The sequence below is a fragment of the Pezoporus occidentalis genome, unplaced genomic scaffold (assembly GCF_034315485.1).
Source record: "Pezoporus occidentalis ecotype Australia unplaced genomic scaffold, CSIRO_AGI_Poc_V1 ctg18, whole genome shotgun sequence".
Taxonomy (NCBI): domain Eukaryota; kingdom Metazoa; phylum Chordata; class Aves; order Psittaciformes; family Psittacidae; genus Pezoporus; species Pezoporus occidentalis.
Genome location: NW_026913640.1, coordinates 3,784,193 through 3,802,605, shown reverse-complemented (window position 1 = coordinate 3,802,605; position 18,413 = coordinate 3,784,193). Strand labels below are relative to the sequence as shown.

The window sequence follows — 18,413 nt, the reverse complement described above, 5'->3', positions numbered from 1 at the left end:
GGTTTGGAGAAAACTGCAAAGCCCCTGCAAAGGGAATTTCTTTCTGTTGACAGCAAGGCTGTGCACTGCAATATCCAAAGGAAGAATAGAGCTTATCTTGCAGTTGTGCTGATCTCATGTGTTGCAATTAACATGGATTTTGTGATCTGTCCTCATTTCTGTTTTTCAAAGTCTTTCAGAATACAGACTTTGAACTGAGGAAAATATTGGGAGAAAGGGGTGACTGCAGCTGTATTCTCAGGGTAGCTAGAAGATATGCAGCCCTGAGTGAGACATACTTAAAATATTAATTTTTGTATGCATGAAACATCTGCACATCAACCATGAGATACAATGTCTTAATGAAGTGATAGGCCCACATGTGCCTATATCTGACCTTAAATTGTGCTCTTTTCTCTCTAGTAGAAAAGCATATTTCTCAGTATGTAGTCTTTTGATGCATATTTCTTCTACTTTTCAGAGAAACTTTTGTCACTTCTACCAGAATATGTTGTTCCTTATACTATACATCTCCTTGCTCATGACCCAGATTATGTCAAAGTCCAGGACATTGAACAACTCAAGGACATTAAAGAGTAAGACTACTTTTAATAACGTTATTTCTAGTGTTAAAACCAACATGATTTCATGCTAAGTGAAATGTTGGTTCATTGTGTTATCCTGATGCTGTGCAATGCACATAACTATGTTAGTTATTTCTGTAAAATACTGTGAGAAATAGTCTATGTGCATTTTTAGTGCTTTGTGCTATCTTACAGATGAGCCTTCACCTTCTGCTCATCCTACTTTCATTTATTCTTTATTTATTTTTGAAAGTATTGGTTTCCCAGAGTTAGACTGGTTCAAATTAATAATACCGATAATACCTGGAGGACAGCACTTTCTCAACTGTGCTGTTTAAAAGAATTTCTTTTACATTTTTATTCATGAGGATACTGCATTTCTCCTTCAGGTGCCTGTGGTTCATCCTGGAAATATTGATGGCTAAAAATGAAAACAACAGTCACGCGTTTATCCGAAAAATGGTAGAAAATATCAAACAGACTAAGGATGCTCAAGGACCAGATGATCCAAAAATGAATGAAGTATGTGATGCTTTTTAATTGGGAATTGCATTTAATTCTGGCCTGCTTCTGGAAATGAATTGCTTTTTGGTTTTGCACCAACCCTGAAAATGTCTTTTGTAGAACTGTATGTGGGAAATAATACTTACATACTGTAATGTTTATTGTAGTTTAGATTACAGTTATTTTCCTATGCTTCAGTAGGTCCTGCATGATTGCAAGGGAGTTGTAATAGTTTAGTCCTGTTTGTGTCTCAGTGAGATTATTAAACACTAAAATATATGCAAACTATAATTTTTACTGTTTAAATCATCCACTAAAGTGCTTTGAAATTAATTTAAAAAGTGCAAGATTAAGCTTAGTATAGGAAGAAAAATACATACATTAGATGTCTCCAGTGTGTATTGTGTAGTGAATGTATCAAAACCTGATCTTTTTTGAGATTTTTGCACTACAGAAATGTACAGATTTGTCACTTTTCTGCTTTTCCCACAGAGGTGAGATTTTGGGGTTTCTGCTTTTTAGCTTTGTCTTTGAAACTGTGGCATACACTGTTCTTAAGTGTAGATGCATCATAAAAGTTGGGTCTCTTCAGCTGCTGGACCTAAACCACATGCTTAAACCACAAGTTGCTTTTGTCTTTTGCGCCTGTATTTTAATACCCCAAGATACACAGTTTAAGTTGAAGGCTGCTGTTACATGTTGAAGATGATTGCTTTTGAACTGAGAGTACTTGTGGTTCTGTGCTTAAACTATACTATTATCAGGATGTGCAGTAAATGTCTAAAATGTTGTTTCATCAGTTTTTTAAATCTTATTATTTACAGAAACTATACACAGTCTGCGATGTAGCTATGAATATCATTATGTCAAAGAGTACAACATACAGTTTGGAATCCCCTAAAGACCCAGTCCTTCCTGCCAGATACTTTACTCAGCCTGACAAGGTATCTGTTAACATTTAATTTTTCTTGAGATAGGTCTGTTTAAATCTTTGTTAGTTGTAACTGAGGGGGTTTTTTAATTGTTCTTGTAACTTCTGACTTCTCCCTATTATAGTGTAGTTGCATGTATATATATATTTTCATAAATATTTATATATGTGCACACATACTGATTTCTTCCCCCCACTGCAAAATAATGTTCTTCAGGTTTAAAATTTCAAAACCATAAATGATGTAAAGAAAATCACATAATGGCTGAGGTTGGAAGGGACCACCAGAGGTCATCCAGTCCAACCTCCCTGCTCAAGCAGGGTTACCTAGAGCACATTACTCAGGATTGTGTCCAGGTGACTCCTGAGTATCTCTGGAGAAGGAGACTTCACAACTTCTCTAGGCAACCTGTTCCAGTGCTCAGTCACCCTCAAAGTAAAGTTACACCTCATGGAACTTCTTCTGTTTCAGTTTTTGTCGATTTCCTCTGATCTGTCTGCTGGCACCACCATGAAGAGTCTGGCCCCATCCTCTTGACACCCTCCCTTCAGATACTTATCAATATTACTCACATCACCCCAGAGCAATCTAGGCTGAACAGGCCCAGTTCCCTGAGCCTTTTCTCACATGAATAGACATTCCAGACCCTTAGTAGCCCCTTGCTGGACTTACTTCAGCAGCTTCATGTCTCTTGTATTCGGGACCCCATAACTGGACACAGTGCTCCAGGTGAGGCTTCACCAGGGCTTAGAGAGGGAGGAACATGTACATCCACCTGCTGGCAATGCTTTTCCTAATGCAGCCCAGGATACCATTGGTGGTCTTGGCCCCAAGGGCACATAACTGCTGGCTCATGGACAACTTGTCCACCAGGACTCTCAGGTCCTTCTCTGCAGAGCTGCTTTCCAGCAAGTCAGACCCCAGGCAGTACAGGTGCATGGGGTTATTCCTGTGCAGGTGCAGGACCCTACACTTACCTTCATGAATTTCAAAGGGTTCCTCTCTGCCCATCCCTCTAGATCCTTCTGAATGAGAACACAGCACTCTGGGGTATCAGCCACTCCTCCCAGTTTTGTATCACCAGCAAACTTGCTGAGGAGGCATTTTACCAGCGTCTGTCTTATAGCAATGAATATCATTATACACATCAACAACCATTCTGGGCAAATCCTGTCGAGGACTGGAGGCTCCCTTGTTGCCTCTCGCTGCTCTGAGTTAAGGCTCCTGAATGCTGAGCTTCCCCCCACTTTGGTGTTGAAGGCGTCTTCTCTCGAGCTACTCACCTCAGCCATCGTGGATCTCATAGCAGCCTTCCAGTATCTGAAGGGGGCCTATAAGTATGCTGGGGAAGGACTCTTCATTAGAGACTGTAGTGACAGGACAAGGGGTAACAGGTTCAAACTTTAACAGGGGAAGTTTAGATTGGAGGTAAGAAGGAAATTCTTTCCTGTTAGGGTGGTGAGGCACTGGAATGGGTTGCCCAGGGAGGCTGTGAATGCTCCATCCCTGGTGGTGTTCAAGGCCGGGTTTGACAGAGCCTTGGGTGGCATGGTTTAGTGTGAGGTGTTCCCTGCCCATGGCAGGGGGTTGCAATTAGATGATCTTAAGTTTCTTTCCAACCCTAACTATTCTGTGATTCTATTCCTTCTTCATTTGTTAATATCTTTCAGTACTACCTTCAAAATGTATGTATCTTGCTAATTATTGTTCTGATTCCACTCCCCATTTCTCCCCATCATTCCTTTACAGAATTTCAGTAACACCAAAAATTATCTTCCTCCGGAAATGAAGTCTTTTTTCACTCCTGGAAAGGTGAGGATGTTGAGGGAGTTTGCTTTTGGTACTGTGTTTGTGGTTTTGAGTTTTGTTTTGTTTTAACAAAACTAACATGTAGTTAATAAAATCTTCAAGTGTAAGAGAATAGATAATTTCTACCCAAAGTGTATCTATACCAAAGGTTAGTAAACAGGTAAAGAGAAAGAGATAGGTAGAAGGGAAAACTGCTGCTGTCTCTGCTGAGGTGTGGTAATAGTAGGCAAAGCCTGTTGTCTTCTAAAGGAGAGAGTCCAAAAACCCAACCCTATAATATCTGGTAAGTTTGCAAAATGTTTACCCTTTTTTTCTGCAGAAGACTACGGTGCTGCATATGAAGTGACATCTATGGAGAACTTTAATATTGCACATTTCAGTATTTGAACTCCATGGATTAGAGATTCATTTCTTACTGAAGATGCACAAATCTTTAAACGAAAATTGTCTCTTAATTTCTGATCAGTAGTCAATATTAAGTTCTCTTACCCAGTTCTTGACATAAAACATACTTGCTAGTTTGTCCGCAACTTAATATGTTAAGTGTACTGTGACAATATTAAGCAAGAAACATGTTTATGCCATCACAAAACATCATAGAGTGTTTGAGTTTGGAGGGGGTATCTGGAGGTCATGTAGTCTAAAGTCCTTGCTCTCTCAGACTTTCCTCATAAGACAAATGCTCTGGTCCTGTCTTTCATCTTAGAGGCTGTTTGCGGGACTCTCCCCAGTATCTCCAAATCTCTCATATATCCTAACTGAAATTCTTTTGAAACCTAAGGCAGGTTTTATATTATTTTGTATTTCTAGTGCCAGGTGCTCTAGCTCATTTTTTTTGTTGTTCTGAAATTTTGTAACAAACACAGAGGTGTATTTGATCACCAAAACTTTTCAGTTGTTTGACCGTGATGAGAGCAACATGAAAAGAGAGTTGATCTAGGGAGTTTCAGTTTTGGGAGTGGAAAACTATCTTGAGTGGATTGCAGTGGGGTGGATATAAGCAGGGCAGCAGCTTGAGTGTAGGTTCTGTGGTAAGGGGGGAATGGTTAGTGCAGGACCTGTTTGTTAGTTCCTTTTTAGTAGGAAGTCCAGTCCAGTTTGAATTTGAACATCTCTCTGCCCTAGAGCTCTTTCTCTATTCACTTACTGGTTAAGTTCTAAACTAATAGATATATTTTCTTAAACTGGACTTTGTTCTCCAAGGTTTACTTTTGGAAAGGATATGCTGTTTTGCTTGTACTCGGTGCAGAGTGAATCTTTGGTGGATGTATAAAATTCCTTCCAGCTATAAAAGCATAACCATCGCTTCCACGGTGCATGTCTATGAAAAAGGAACACCCAAAGCTGCTATGATGTGCATGTTGAATTTGTTTTTCTTCAGCTGTCACTAACTTTAGACATAGCTTGAATCCAACACCGAGATAGAAGTTGGATCATCCTAGATCATGAGAATTGAAGGGAATGGTCTTCAATTCAGTGGTTTCGTATGTAGGTGTTTGGCATAAAGGTGTATTCTCTTCAGGAGTAACTGAACTCTTTCAACTCTTTCAAAAGTTAGTATGAGCTGCAGGTTTTTCGCGTGTCTGAAAGACAGTCCAGTTAAATGAGTAACCTGAAGCTCACCAGTGTCTGGAAATTTTGGCACCTGTTAAGAGCCTAACGTTTATAATCCGTGCATGAAGTATCAGAATCTTCTCCACAGTATTTGATTTTTTGGATTCAAATTCATTCCTAGTTGAAACTGGTGTGGTTTGTCATTACAATTTAGCCAGTTTAAGGGCTTCTTTGTTGAAAGGTCTATCCTACTGCTGTTTCTGTTTTGCCAGTACAGATGCTTATCTGACCCAAATGGTGAGCTGGTTCAGGCACCTAGATCAGCAGAAAGCAAACTGCGCAAAAATGCTGAAGTGGCTTACTGCAAGGTCAGGTGGGCACCCAGTACTACCAATGAGAAGAGGGCAGACTATAAGGGTAGGGAAAAGCATACTGGTTTTGGTGGCAGCAGGCTATTTGATTACAGCTTTGTCAGCATCCTTCTGGTGTCATAACTTTCATATGAAAATGTTTATAGTTTTGTGTTAAAACGAAGATATTGATTGCAAAAAGTGAAATCTGTGAATATTTTAAGCATAGTACATGTTAACAATATCTAAATGTGTAGCTCAAAATAAAGGAAATATATTTTTGGTTTCAGCCCAAAGCAGCCAATGTTCTCGGAGCAGTTAATAAGCCTCTTTCGTCAGCAGGCAAGCAGTCTCAATCCAAATCTTCACGAATGGAAACTGTAAGCAATGCCAGCAGCAGTTCAAATCCAAGCTCTCCAGGAAGGATCAAAGGAAGGTTGGTAGACAACAAAGCAGCTTTGATATTTCAAGTATTTGTAATGGCGACTTTCAGTATTTCGATAATGTTTTCTAAGTGAGAAACATAATTCTATTATCTGATTTTGAAGTAAAGTTACGGTACCACATTGGTATAACTGAAACCATGAATTTGGCTTTCTAACTCAAGAAATAAATTTGCTTTAAAAAAAAACCCCAAACAGAATCAAATCATATCCAGAGTTGCCTGTAGGAGGGAAAGAGAATTTATATGTTCATTTTCTTTTTTTATATCTATATATAAGCCACACACCTGTATATGTACACAAACACGTGTTTGTGTGTATACATACATCTGCAGTTCCTAGGAACTTTGTGGCCTGCCGTAATGTTAACAGCACATCATAGACCGTGAGGACTGGGTTGGCCATTGTGATGATTCTGCATGACTTCCTCATCTGCAAAATCTGAAACAAATTTATAAATAAACATTTTAATAGTTTTTGATTTTAGATTCCTGTGATGGAGGGGGGAATGTACTGTAATGCTCCATAAGTCTACTTCTAGATACCCATCTTCAAAAAACATAGCTTATTTTGTGTCAATTTTTAAGGTTATTAATCAGTTACTGTATCTTCCTATGCTCATTTTTCAACTGAAAGTCACATTATAATCAGTTTTTTTCACAGACCATTTAGAGATTGCATATTCATATTTTCTCACTTTATTTCAAGACTGAGGAAAATGTGTTTGGAAATAAGGCTTCTCACATGGTACTTATGTAACTTTAATATATAATGCTAATTTAATGTATACTATTAACATATAATACTAATTTAAAATGTAATGCAGTGTTTTACAAAAAAATACTTGTCAACTCCATGGGAAGTCCACAAAATGACTTGGGAGAGATAAGTCATGTATGTTCATATGTTGAAATACATTCTTGGCTAAAGACATATTGGAATCCAGATTATTCTCTATATCCAGAAATGAATCTGAGACTAGTAGTGTTCTACATCCAGTTCATTTAAAAAATGCTGTGCTTGCAGTCTGACATGTTCTGTTGTCTTCATAATCTGCCCAGTTCACCTAAGTTAAACTGATCAGTGTTTTGAGTGGAGATACTAAAGAAGAAAAAAGTCCTCTGGAAGTGATGTTCTTAATATATATATTTTTTTAAGTATTGCCTGCTGTATTATAGTAATGAGGAGAATAAATATTTATTCATCCTAGGCTTGACAGTACTGAAATGGACCACAGTGAAAATGAAGAATTCACACTGACTTCACCCTTACCAGGGAAAAAAACTGACAAAAGGGACGACTCTGATATTGTAAGGGTGAGCTGTTTGGTTGCATTGCACGTTTTATTTTAAGTCACCAAGACTTATAATAAAAACCAATGTGGTGATATTTGATATCAACATGAAGCATGAAAATGAGTTGATTGTGTAAACTATGGGAAAACATGTTTGAATTGGATATGAAAATGCAATGAAAAAAGGTTCAGTTTGTCTGGTTTTCATAGAATTATTGAGGTTGGAAAAGACCTTTAAGATCATTGAGTGCAACTGTTAACTGCCAAGTCCACCTCTAAACCATGTCCTTAAGTGCCACATCTACATGTCTTTTAAACACTTTCAGGGATGTTGACTCAGCCACTTCCCTGGGCAGCTTGTTCCAGTGCTTGACAACCCTTTCAGTGAAATTTTTTTTCTTAATATCCAATTTAAACCTCTCCTGGCACAGCTTGAGGCTGTTTCCTCTTTTGCTACCATTTGTTACTTGGGAGAAGAGACCACCACACACTGTGCTACAGCCTCCGTTCAGGTATTTGTAGAGAGCGCTAAGGTATCCCCTGAGGTTACACAACCCCAGTTCTCTTCAGCCATTCCTCTGTAGGACTTGTGATCCAGACCCTTTACCAGCTTCACTGCCCTTCTTTGGACCCGCTCCAGCACCTCAATGTCTTTGTTGTAGTGAAGGGCCCAGAACTGAACACAGGATTTGAGGTGTAGCCTCACCAGTTGCTCAGTACAGGGGGACAATCGCTTCCCTCATCCTTCTGGCCAGCCTATTGCTGTTGCAGGCCAGGATGCCGTTGGCCTTCTTGGCTGCCTGGGCACAAGCTGGCTCATGTTCAGGCAGCTGTCAGCCGACACACCCACATCCTATTTTGCCAGGCAGCTTTCCAGCTGGTCTTCTATAAGCGTGCAGCGTTGCGTTGATTCTTGTGGCTCATATGCAGGACCCGGCACTTTGCTTTGTTGAACCTTATACCATTGGCCTTAGCCCATCAATCCAGCCTGTATGGATCCCTCAGCAGAGCCTTCCTGTCCTCCAGCAGATCAACACTCCCAGCCAACTTGGTGTTGTCTGCAAACATACTGAGGGTGCACTTAATCTCTGTGTTCGCATCATTGATAAAGATACTAAATGAAACTGGCCCCAGTACTGAGCCCTGGGGGACACCACTTTGATCAGCTGCCAACTGGATTTAACTCCATTCACTGCTCTTCGGGCTCACTCATCCAGACAGTTTTTTACACAGCAAAGTGTACATCTGTCCAGGCCATGAGCAGCCAGTTTCTCCAGGAGAATGCTCTGGAAATTGACAGCACTGTCTTCTGAGGGCCTTTATTATTTAGATTTAGTTTAGATTTGGATATAAGGAAGAAATTCTTTACTGTGAGTGTGGTGAGGCACTGGAATGGGTTGCCGAGGGAAGCTGTGAATGCTCCATCCCTGGCGGTGTTCATGGTCAGGTTGGACAGAGCCTTGGGTGACATGGTTTAGTGTGAGGTGTCCCTGCCCATGGCAGGGGGTTGCAATTAGATGATCTTAAGTTTCTTTCCAACCCTAACTATTCTATGATGTCACTGCTGTTTTATTTTTTACTGTCTCTGACATTTGTCTGTTTTCCCAGTATGTCTGTTCCATTTTTCAAAGTCGCTTGGGGCTTAAGGTACTGATTAGTGAAAATGTCCTTGCTTGCCTTGAAGTGCAAATGACCCTCTTATACTGTGATATCTTGTGGGAAAAGCAAACTGGCTTACAACAAAACAGAAAAATCAGCAGTCTCATGTCAAAAAAACCCACTGCCTATATTGATATGTCACTTCAGCTGTAAACCTTGGAAAGCCTGAGAGTCTAAACAGCTGCTGGCATGCAATTCATGTTTACAAGCATTTGGTTGAATTGCTAACTGTGACAAAGCTGAGGAATAAAGCAAATACAGTTCAGTATTTTGGGTACTTTTGAGGACATTTGTATTTCACTTTGACTATGTAATCAAGCTGCTTAAGGTTATTGATTCAGGACTCATTTGGATTTTTGGAGCTGGGGAGCAGATTATAGCAAGCGGTAACTGAGAAGCAGAACTTTAACTGGGGAGCAGAAAGTCCATGTTTTAAAGATGTCAATGTTTTGGATATTTCCCCAGATTAAATCATAGTGTAACATGTTAGTTCCAAGGTGGGACACTGTTAAACCCGAAAAGACAAACTTTACCATGAAACTTGGATACAACTATTTACCTGGTAAAAGCAGCTGCAATGACACATGCACAATCACTGCAAAAGCAAATAGAACAGGGAATAACAAGGATGTCACTGATCTAGGTTAACAGGTGTGTCACTGATGTCATGAACTGACAGGAGATGTCTTCACTGTTCAGACAAAGGAAGGGGTCTCGTAAGTAAAGATGGAGAAAGACTTTACAGGGGCCTGTAATAATGGGACAAAGAGCAACGGTTTTGAACTGAAAGAGGGTAGATTTAGATTAGGTATTAGGAAGAAATTTGTTAGTGAGGGAGGTGAAATACTGAAACAGGTTGCCCAGAGAAGTTGTGGCTGGAAATTTCCCTGGAAATGGTCAAGACTAGGTTGGACGGAGCTTTGAGCAATCTGGTCTACTGGGAGGTGTCCCTGCACGTGGCAGGGGGTTTGGGATGAGATGATCTTTAGAGGTCCCTTCCAACCCAAATACTCTGTGATTCTTTTAAGGGTTGGGTGGGGTTTTTGCTGCACAGAGCAAATGTTGAGTCTTAGTGCAGCTCTGACAGCCATGCTTTGGCAGCTACCACAAATTCCTGTGCTTCCTTCTACAATTATAAATTTGGGTTGCCTGTTGTCTTGCCACTGCCAGCATGGGAGCCAGGCATAAGCACCCTGGCAGCTAGCAACAGAGCTAAAGCCACAAATTGACAATTCCCATCTTCTGTATCTTTATCTTTTCCTATTGATAAAAATGCACTTACAGATGTTCTAGCAACTTGTGTTTGACACAGGTGAGCATACAAATGAAGACCTTACGCACTTTAGTGTTTGAAATAATTTTTCTCTTTTGCCTGGCATTTTATATTTATGGTTGTGTTTATATTTCTGCAAAGGTTTCTGAAATGGATATGGTGGACAATCTTAGATTGTTATGAAGCTGTGTAACTTGAAAACTCTTTCTTTTGGAGGGTGAAGTTTCTGTAGCTTTTGCATACCTGACAGTTTAATATGGCAGTTTAATTTTTAAATTTAAAGGTATAATCTTACCTTTTCAGTCAGAGATGGAGAAGCCTAGAGGAAGGAAGAAAGCAGCTATCACAGATGCAGAAGAGAAACTAAGCATAGATGACCTGAATAAACTGGGTCAAGAGCAGAAACTTAGAGGCAGTCAACGGGGAAGGAAGAGACCTGCAGTTGTTTCAGAATCTGATGAAACACAATGGCAAGAGGAAAAAAGGCTAAAAGAAGATGTTATAGAAAGTGAGGATGAACAGAATAGTCCACCAAAGAAAGGGAGAAGAGGACGCCCTCCCAAAGCAAATAATGGGGGAACACCTAAGGAAGAACCAGTAGCAAAGTCATCAAAAAGGAGCAAAAAAAAACAGCCATCAGCAGCTGCAGCAGACGAGGAGGAGGAAGAGGAAGAAAGGCAAACTGAAAACATTGAACAAAAACCAAAAGGCAGGCAAAATAGGACACCGAAAAGAACACAGCAGAGGTAAGTCTGTCTTCTTGTAAGCTGCATCTTTTTTATCCTTGGACATTAGTTATAATTTGATACTTTGCAATTTGGGTCTTCCTCAAAACAGAGCAGAACCATCTGAAACTAGTACAGTTGAATCAGCACAGTCTACGCCACAGAAAAGACGAGGAAGGTCATCAAACACACCACCATCACAGCCAAAAAAAGTGTAAGTGGGGAACATTTTCTAAATTTGTATTTAGAGAAAATTAGAACTATGCCTCTGTGCTCCCAAACAATCATTTACTGAAAATATTTCAGAATTCTTTAATTGACAGATAAGAAAATAAATTTCCATTGCTATTTCTAAAATGCTTTCCCTAGCTGATTCTCCCAGGACATGTTACACCAGAGCAAGAGGCTATGAGTAAGTTTAATGTGCGCAGGTAGCGTATACCAGACTTTGCTCTTCTAGGAGAAAATACGGCACATGAAGGCCTTAAAGGCAGGGCTTTATTAGGACTTCAAGGAGCAAAAAGTGCTCTCATTTGTTTTGGATAGAGAGGAAGAATCAAATTGTTACTGTGGTTAAAGAGTATTCTGGAGAATTAAGTTTATTTTGATGCTTAAATTAATGTTTACTTTCTAATTTGTGGCCTTATTATCCACTTGAATCATTTCCACATGATTAAAATGTGCTACAGTCTTTGAAGGGTAGTAGCTCTTGAAAATTCTGAGGCAGATTAAGCTATAAAATAAAAGTAAACTCTGGCTAGCTTAATCTTCTTGTGCCTGCTGTCAGAAGTTACAGGTGTATCTACCTTTTCTGTACGTGTATACGCAATGTAGGTAAAGCAGAGGTGTACAAGTTGACAGGACTTACCTGCTCACAGGTATCAAACTGCAGCTCATGGAACAGATTTGCAAGATACTTTTCCAGACCCCAGTGATAAATTCCTTAGGGCATTATTTATGACATCTTCAGTATGGCATTTGATACTACTCTGTTGTTTTTCTAGCTTCTGGGCTTAGTTAGCATCATTCTGATCTTCCTCTGGCACCTTAATGTACCAATTTGCCTGTCCCTGGAGAGTCTTCCATAACAAAGATACTTGCCTGAACAAGCTTGTACCCTCAATTCTAACTCTAGTTTCACACCACATTGCATGTTCTGGCATTTTACATGCACAGTATCCCAAAACAGTGTTCTGTTTCCCTACCCCAGGTTAAACCTCTCCTGCTCCTTTACTCTGTCACCAGAAACACAGGTCCTGAACACTGTCTTGGTTACTGCAGAAGTCACTGCTACCTGTACAGTGAAACAAGAGTTGGAAACAGCTACTGCCATGCAGACAAGACATGCCCACAAGTTATTGTTGGGTGATGTGCTAATACTCAAATAGCTTCTGATTAATTTCTCAGTGAAATCAGTGTATTACTTTACTCCATTTTAAGCAAAGTAAACAAGACTACACATGATCAGTAATAGGCATAGGTCTTGTTCACATGTATGTACGTTGTTCCTGGCACAAGGAGCCCAAGTAAGTTGTGAAAGTTGTGAATTGCAGGTCTATTCTAGATTTCATTTTAAAAAAATACAAACAAAAAAAACACAAAACCAAGAAAAATTTTGTGTGATCAGACCACCCAAATTGTCTGTCCTCTTTCCAAATCTGCAAGAAAAAGGTGAGACCACAGTAATTCCTCAGTTTTCAAAGTGTGCTGTAGTCAGGCCTTTCTCACTTTTCTACATGTGTGTAGCAGTTTTAAGAGAAAGGAGCTGATAGACTGAGCAGCACTGTGTACCACGAGATACATACATATATATTGAATCCAAATGTTTAAATCTTTCTGGGCTCCTTTGGTTTGTCGTAAGAATTTGGGATTTTACTTGTGAGGTAAAATCACCTTTAAGGTGATAGCATATAACCTATTTCTGATAGCCAACTGGGTTATGGGTTAGTGCATGTGAGCTGGCTTATTTTTGTAATCTGTGAAAAGATGAATTTGTGAGTAATTCTTCTGTTTTATTTTCAATTTTCTTGTATCTACCAGTCCTGGAAGGCTTGAGTTGGGCTAATTTGTATTGTTGCTCAGCAGGTATCATGTTGGTTGGTTGACGCTGAAAGCCCCTGTACTACACTATAATTACTATATGCAATTCAGAGAGTCTATTTTGTATAGATTTTAATGTGGTTCCCATCACATGTGTGCTTTAATGCTGTCAGAAGCCAGCTGTTCTGGATATGTGTTCATCCACTGGGGACTGAAGTGTGTTTGTTCGCAGTTTGGAACAGTTTCTGGTTTAATTTCATCTAGAAAGTTACCTGGTTTGGGTGCAGCTAGACTGCATCTGCAGTAAGTTGGATTATTCAGTGATTTGATTCTGAACTGTGCTAATGACCCAACCAAAATTATGATGTAGATGCAGCTGTGTAGTTTTGGATATATATCTAGTTGGCCTCTTTTTTCAGGTGGGAGGGGGACTAGTTCTTATTTTAAGCAAATGAGTGCTTTTTGCTTGTGGTTCAGTTCCCATCGCTAACAGAAAATTTATGATATTGTTGACTGATTTTTCCTGATTATCCTGATGAAGGTATTGCTATTCTGATTATACCCAGCTCTTAGCATGAGCTGGCTTGGCAGATTTGCATTCAGGTTCATTATAGTGTTAATTTCATAGAGAGCAATAAAGTCTCTTCTAGGTCGGTAAAACATTGATGCAGTTACCAAATCTTGTGTATAAACTCCTGTAGAAGTACAGCACATCTGTTCATGGAATTGAATAGAAGGGGAAAAAGCAAAACCAACCAAGTATTCTGTCTCTGGCTGTTTGGCTTCTCCTGCTCACTGGTTACTGTTGTGTCAACCTTCTTAGGCCCGTATTCTGGCACTGAAGAGAAAAATCTGTTGTGTGGAGGCAGAAACTGTGCAACTTTGTACTCCTAACCCTCTAACCTGGAAGACTGAGTTTTAAAATGCTGTTGTCCAGCCTCCTAGTTTCACTTCTATTCCATGTGTGGATGAACTAGATAGGTATAAAAGAGCTATTTTATAACATGAAGTGATAAAGCTGCTGTTTCTGTAGAGCGTTTGCTCTTATACATGTTTATACATGTGCAGAGCCATATACTATGAAAATGATTGTTATTTTTCTTCTGATTGTAGCCGTGCAGGACGTTCCAAACAAGCAGCCAGTAAAGAGAATGAATCTAGTGAAGAGATGGATGTTTTTCAGAGTAGCTCACCTGTCAGTGACGACATTCCCCAGGAAGAGGTAACGGAAGAAGAGGAAATTTCCACAATCAATGTAAGAGAAATAAATTCCTGAGATTTTCTTTGAAAGTCTGTGGTGTCCTCTGTGTGTTCATGTTCAGTGAATGACTTCTCCTGTTCTGAGAGCTTAACGTTCCTCCTTTAAAATTAATGAGGTGGTTGCCAACTGCCACTGTTGTGTAGTGGCACCACACTGTAGCTTCCCAGAGAAGCTGCATTTCTTAGCAAATGTCAGGTTTTGTCAAGCATCTTCTGTTTTCTGTTCTGTATAGCTTCTGAGTTGTGTACAACCTTATGGTAATTATTTTCCAGGTAATTCCTGCCCATTCTTCTCAGCAAGATCATCATAATGTTTCTTTATTAAAAAAAAAAAAAAAGGCACAAAATAAATAGTGCTAGAAGAGAAGCATGGGATCTTGGAGCAGAATCCTAAACAGATTTCTTCCTCATACCAGAATATGCAAATCTTTTAAAATAAGTTTATTTTTATATTTATTTCATTAGTAATGTTAGTAGCAATACTAAAAATGCTACTATGAATGCCTTCACACTTTTGGACACTTCTGATGATTGGAGCATCTGAGTGTAGGAAAACTCTAAAAAATGAAACCAAATATTTTTTTTTAATGTTTGAAGGATGCAGGCTCAGGAACATCAAGCAAAGTTATGTCCGGGTAATTGACTGGGACTTGTCCCTGTGATGAATAATGAATGACACTGTATACAGTTACTCAAACGTTATTGTGAGACTTAAGCATTTTTCCATTATAAAATATATTTATTCCTGAATTTTTCAGATAATTTCCTTTAAAAACATTTAAAATGCTTTTTCTCCAAACAGGTCCGTCGCAGAGCTTCAAAAAGGGAAAGGCGATGAGTGAGCATGTAGTTATCAGCCTTCCAGGTGAAAGCTTTGAAGAATGCTTTTACTATAAAGCTTGAGACTGAATAAAGCTGTTAGTGCACAAATGGGGTTGCTGAACAAAAGACAAAAATCTATTTTCCTTTTCCTGCCCCTGCATTTGCAGTCCCTAGGTCACAAGCTTTAGCCACACACGTTGATATCATTAACTGTGGATTTTTGTGAAGTGTAATGTGCGCTGGCTTTGTAGACATATGAACTAAAGAAGAAAACTGTAAATAGTTTTTTTTTAATGTTTCTGACTTCTAAAGTGCTTGTATAGCTTTTATCTGCGGCTTTAAACTGACAGTACCCCACTGTTTATTGGATCTATTGATATAAAAAAGAACAGTTTGTTGAAAATTGATCTCAAGCAATATCTGTCAGTGTTCGTATTTGTACTCTTGTTGACATTTAACTGTGAAAACAAAATCAGTTGAACAAATAGTGCCACTTTCTTTTGCCACTATTTGTTGAGAAGAATTTAAAAAAATGGTCTTTGTTTCCTTCATGGATTTAACCTAGTGTTTACCTTTAAGCACCTGCTTATCATCAGAGGTGCTAAATTACTTTCTTTTACAGTGAACAATGTTGGATAGAATAATACAAGAGATGCAAATTGTGAAAGAAGTTGTTTGTTTTACACCTCAGTATTGATGCCAGACTTTTCTGGACTTCTAGTGGCATTGAAAATTCAGAAAGGATTTAAAATATTTTAATTTTAAAAGTGTGTTATTAAATAATGTACTGAATACCCTACCCATTTTATCTTCCCCATCAGTTTTTATTAATCTACTGTATCAATAAAATTCTGTAACTGAGTTTTTAATAGTCTAGTATGTTAATGTGTATAGATATTTCCTTCTGAACATGATGTTCACAGAGCAAATTATTACTACATTATAATATGAAATCTGATATATAAACATTAGTGAAAATACAGTTCTTATTACAATGTAAAGTTAATCACAAAGAAAAATTTTATTGATGCAGTGTGTCTTTATAAAGCTGTTCTTGAGAGCCAAGTGTTTTGTATTTTATAGTGAAGTTGCATGTTTATGAAAAATGTGCTGAAAATGGGATGTAATGTTTTTTTGGAAACTCGTATCTAGCAGTAGTATATGGTAGGTTGCCACTTGAGAGAATCTTTTATTGAGAGTTTATTGTACTGTTTTGTTTTGGGATTTTGAGCCAATTTTTTTTGGTATGAAGAGCTAAGTTTTTGTTGAATAACCAGCTGCTGATTATTGCAGTCAGGGTATTCAAGATTTGAATGAAGCTCCATTTTTATTTTCTGCTACCATAGAGAGGTTGGGGTTTTGATTTTTATTTTTTATTTTCAAGGTATAATCTGAAAAAAAAAACACAAAGAGAAACAAAATACTTAAAGCAGTATCCTGTATGCGGTTTTACAGTGTATAAACTGTGTCTTTGAACCAAAATGTATAGGTTATTACACTATCCTTAACCAAGCACATATGATAATTTCAGGTGCTGTTCTCTCTCTGGTTCCCTACAGTTGATAATATGTGCAAAAATCAATTTCTAACTTGAGAAAATTTTATCTCATTAATGGAGCATTTTCACATAATCCATCGTTAAGTTAGAGTTGTAAGGTGGCCTATAAAGATTAGAGGAAACAATACTAAAACATGGATTTACTTATTTCCAAATGATAAGATCACCACTAAAGAAAGTTATAATTTTTCATTATGCTTTTTTTCTTTTACTAATGGAAAAAGGTATTATGAATATTAGATTATTCTGCCTCAATGTCCCTCCTACTCCCTTCAGTATTCAGCTTTTCAACATTTATACCTGTAGGTATAGGTGAAATGCTGCCTAAAAAGGCAATTACAGTTGATTTGAATTGACTTTGAAATAGTTGGTACAACAGAGCTGGCTTACTTATGCTTCAGCAGTGCAAATGCAAGTTGTTGGTATGGTTTTTATGGTATAAAATGATTGAAAGCTAGCTTTATATTTTCCTCTTTGACAGAATTGCACTGAAAACATTTATGGAAGATGTACCTTTAAGTCCATTTTATACAAAAAATATGAAAAATTGATGCTGAAACTGCTGCAGACTCCTGAGGCTTTATGTGCATAAACATGGTTAGGTTAAACTTCATGGAATACTGATGCACATTATTGATCACAATGTCTAATGTAAATTTGAACTGTAGTTTTACAATTTAAATGAGGATTTCTTGGGTTATAATGTGTAATTCATTATTTCTTGAGAAATAGGCACAGCAGATATTTCATTCTTACATTCAAATCTCTAAGTTCATTCTCATCTCATATAAAGAAAATGAATATTTTATGTACTAACATTCTGAGATCTGCGTACAGTAGCTACAGTAGAGTATAATTATGTATAAAAGATAAATTGCTAACACTGAGTTAGCATGCTCTTCTGCAATGATAATGTTAAGTTTATAAAAATGTACTGTATTACATTAAAAGATCAAATTGAGCTCACTGTAACAAGTTCCAGTATGACATTTTTGTGAGATTACCGAAGTATCTTGCTGTACTTCGCAGCAAATTATGTTCATTTGTGTTACATTTCCTTTTCTTGCTGCAGTGCAACAGGAGACTTTCAGTGATCTGTAGTTCATATGCAGAATGCAAACAGTGATTGTAATCTTGATACTAGTGTTTAAGAAGAATTCACTCTGATTCCAGAAGCATGGGATTTTTCACTTGTCACCGACAGAGATAATAAATATTTAGGGCTAGCTAATACACTCCAATGGGAAGGAAATATGAAATTGCTTGAAAGTTCTAGTGTGAGTACACCTATTCCACTTAGGACAATCTAAAATCCTGTATTAGATATACTTGACTCTGTGAATTGACTTCGTTTTCTAGCAAAATTAAACCCTTTTTCAAATATTTTGACATTTGCTGTTTTGACATTTCAATCTACATGAACAAAACCATTAGAATTTATAAAAAAGCATTCATATTAAAGACATTTCTACTGAAAATTAATATGATCAATTTGTAAGCAACTCGCAAAAAAGGCTTAGGTTTGAAGATTAAATACTTCATTCTGGCATAGCACTTGTCATCTGATATTCTAAAAAAACCCAACCACCACCAGACTTCACATAGAGGTGTGTGTACAGTTTTCATG

The 18,413-nt window shown here is 38.1% G+C and overlaps 1 protein-coding gene across 1 annotated transcript in view; it reads left to right on the top strand.

The window, feature by feature from the left end:
- The window catches only part of PDS5B (PDS5 cohesin associated factor B), a 108,722-nt gene extending 90,547 nt beyond the window's left edge, over nucleotides 1-18,175 (top strand). Inside the window, exons 26-35 of the mRNA XM_062615062.1 lie at nucleotides 461-575; nucleotides 953-1,085; nucleotides 1,892-2,011; nucleotides 3,749-3,811; nucleotides 6,003-6,148; nucleotides 7,366-7,471; nucleotides 10,685-11,127; nucleotides 11,219-11,320; nucleotides 14,260-14,401; nucleotides 15,209-18,175. Coding sequence (XP_062471046.1) covers nucleotides 461-575; nucleotides 953-1,085; nucleotides 1,892-2,011; nucleotides 3,749-3,811; nucleotides 6,003-6,148; nucleotides 7,366-7,471; nucleotides 10,685-11,127; nucleotides 11,219-11,320; nucleotides 14,260-14,401; nucleotides 15,209-15,244 — 1,406 coding nt within the window. The 3' untranslated portion in view covers nucleotides 15,245-18,175. The remainder of the gene's footprint in view (nucleotides 1-460; nucleotides 576-952; nucleotides 1,086-1,891; nucleotides 2,012-3,748; nucleotides 3,812-6,002; nucleotides 6,149-7,365; nucleotides 7,472-10,684; nucleotides 11,128-11,218; nucleotides 11,321-14,259; nucleotides 14,402-15,208) is intronic.
- Nucleotides 18,176-18,413: the final 238 nt, after the last annotated feature.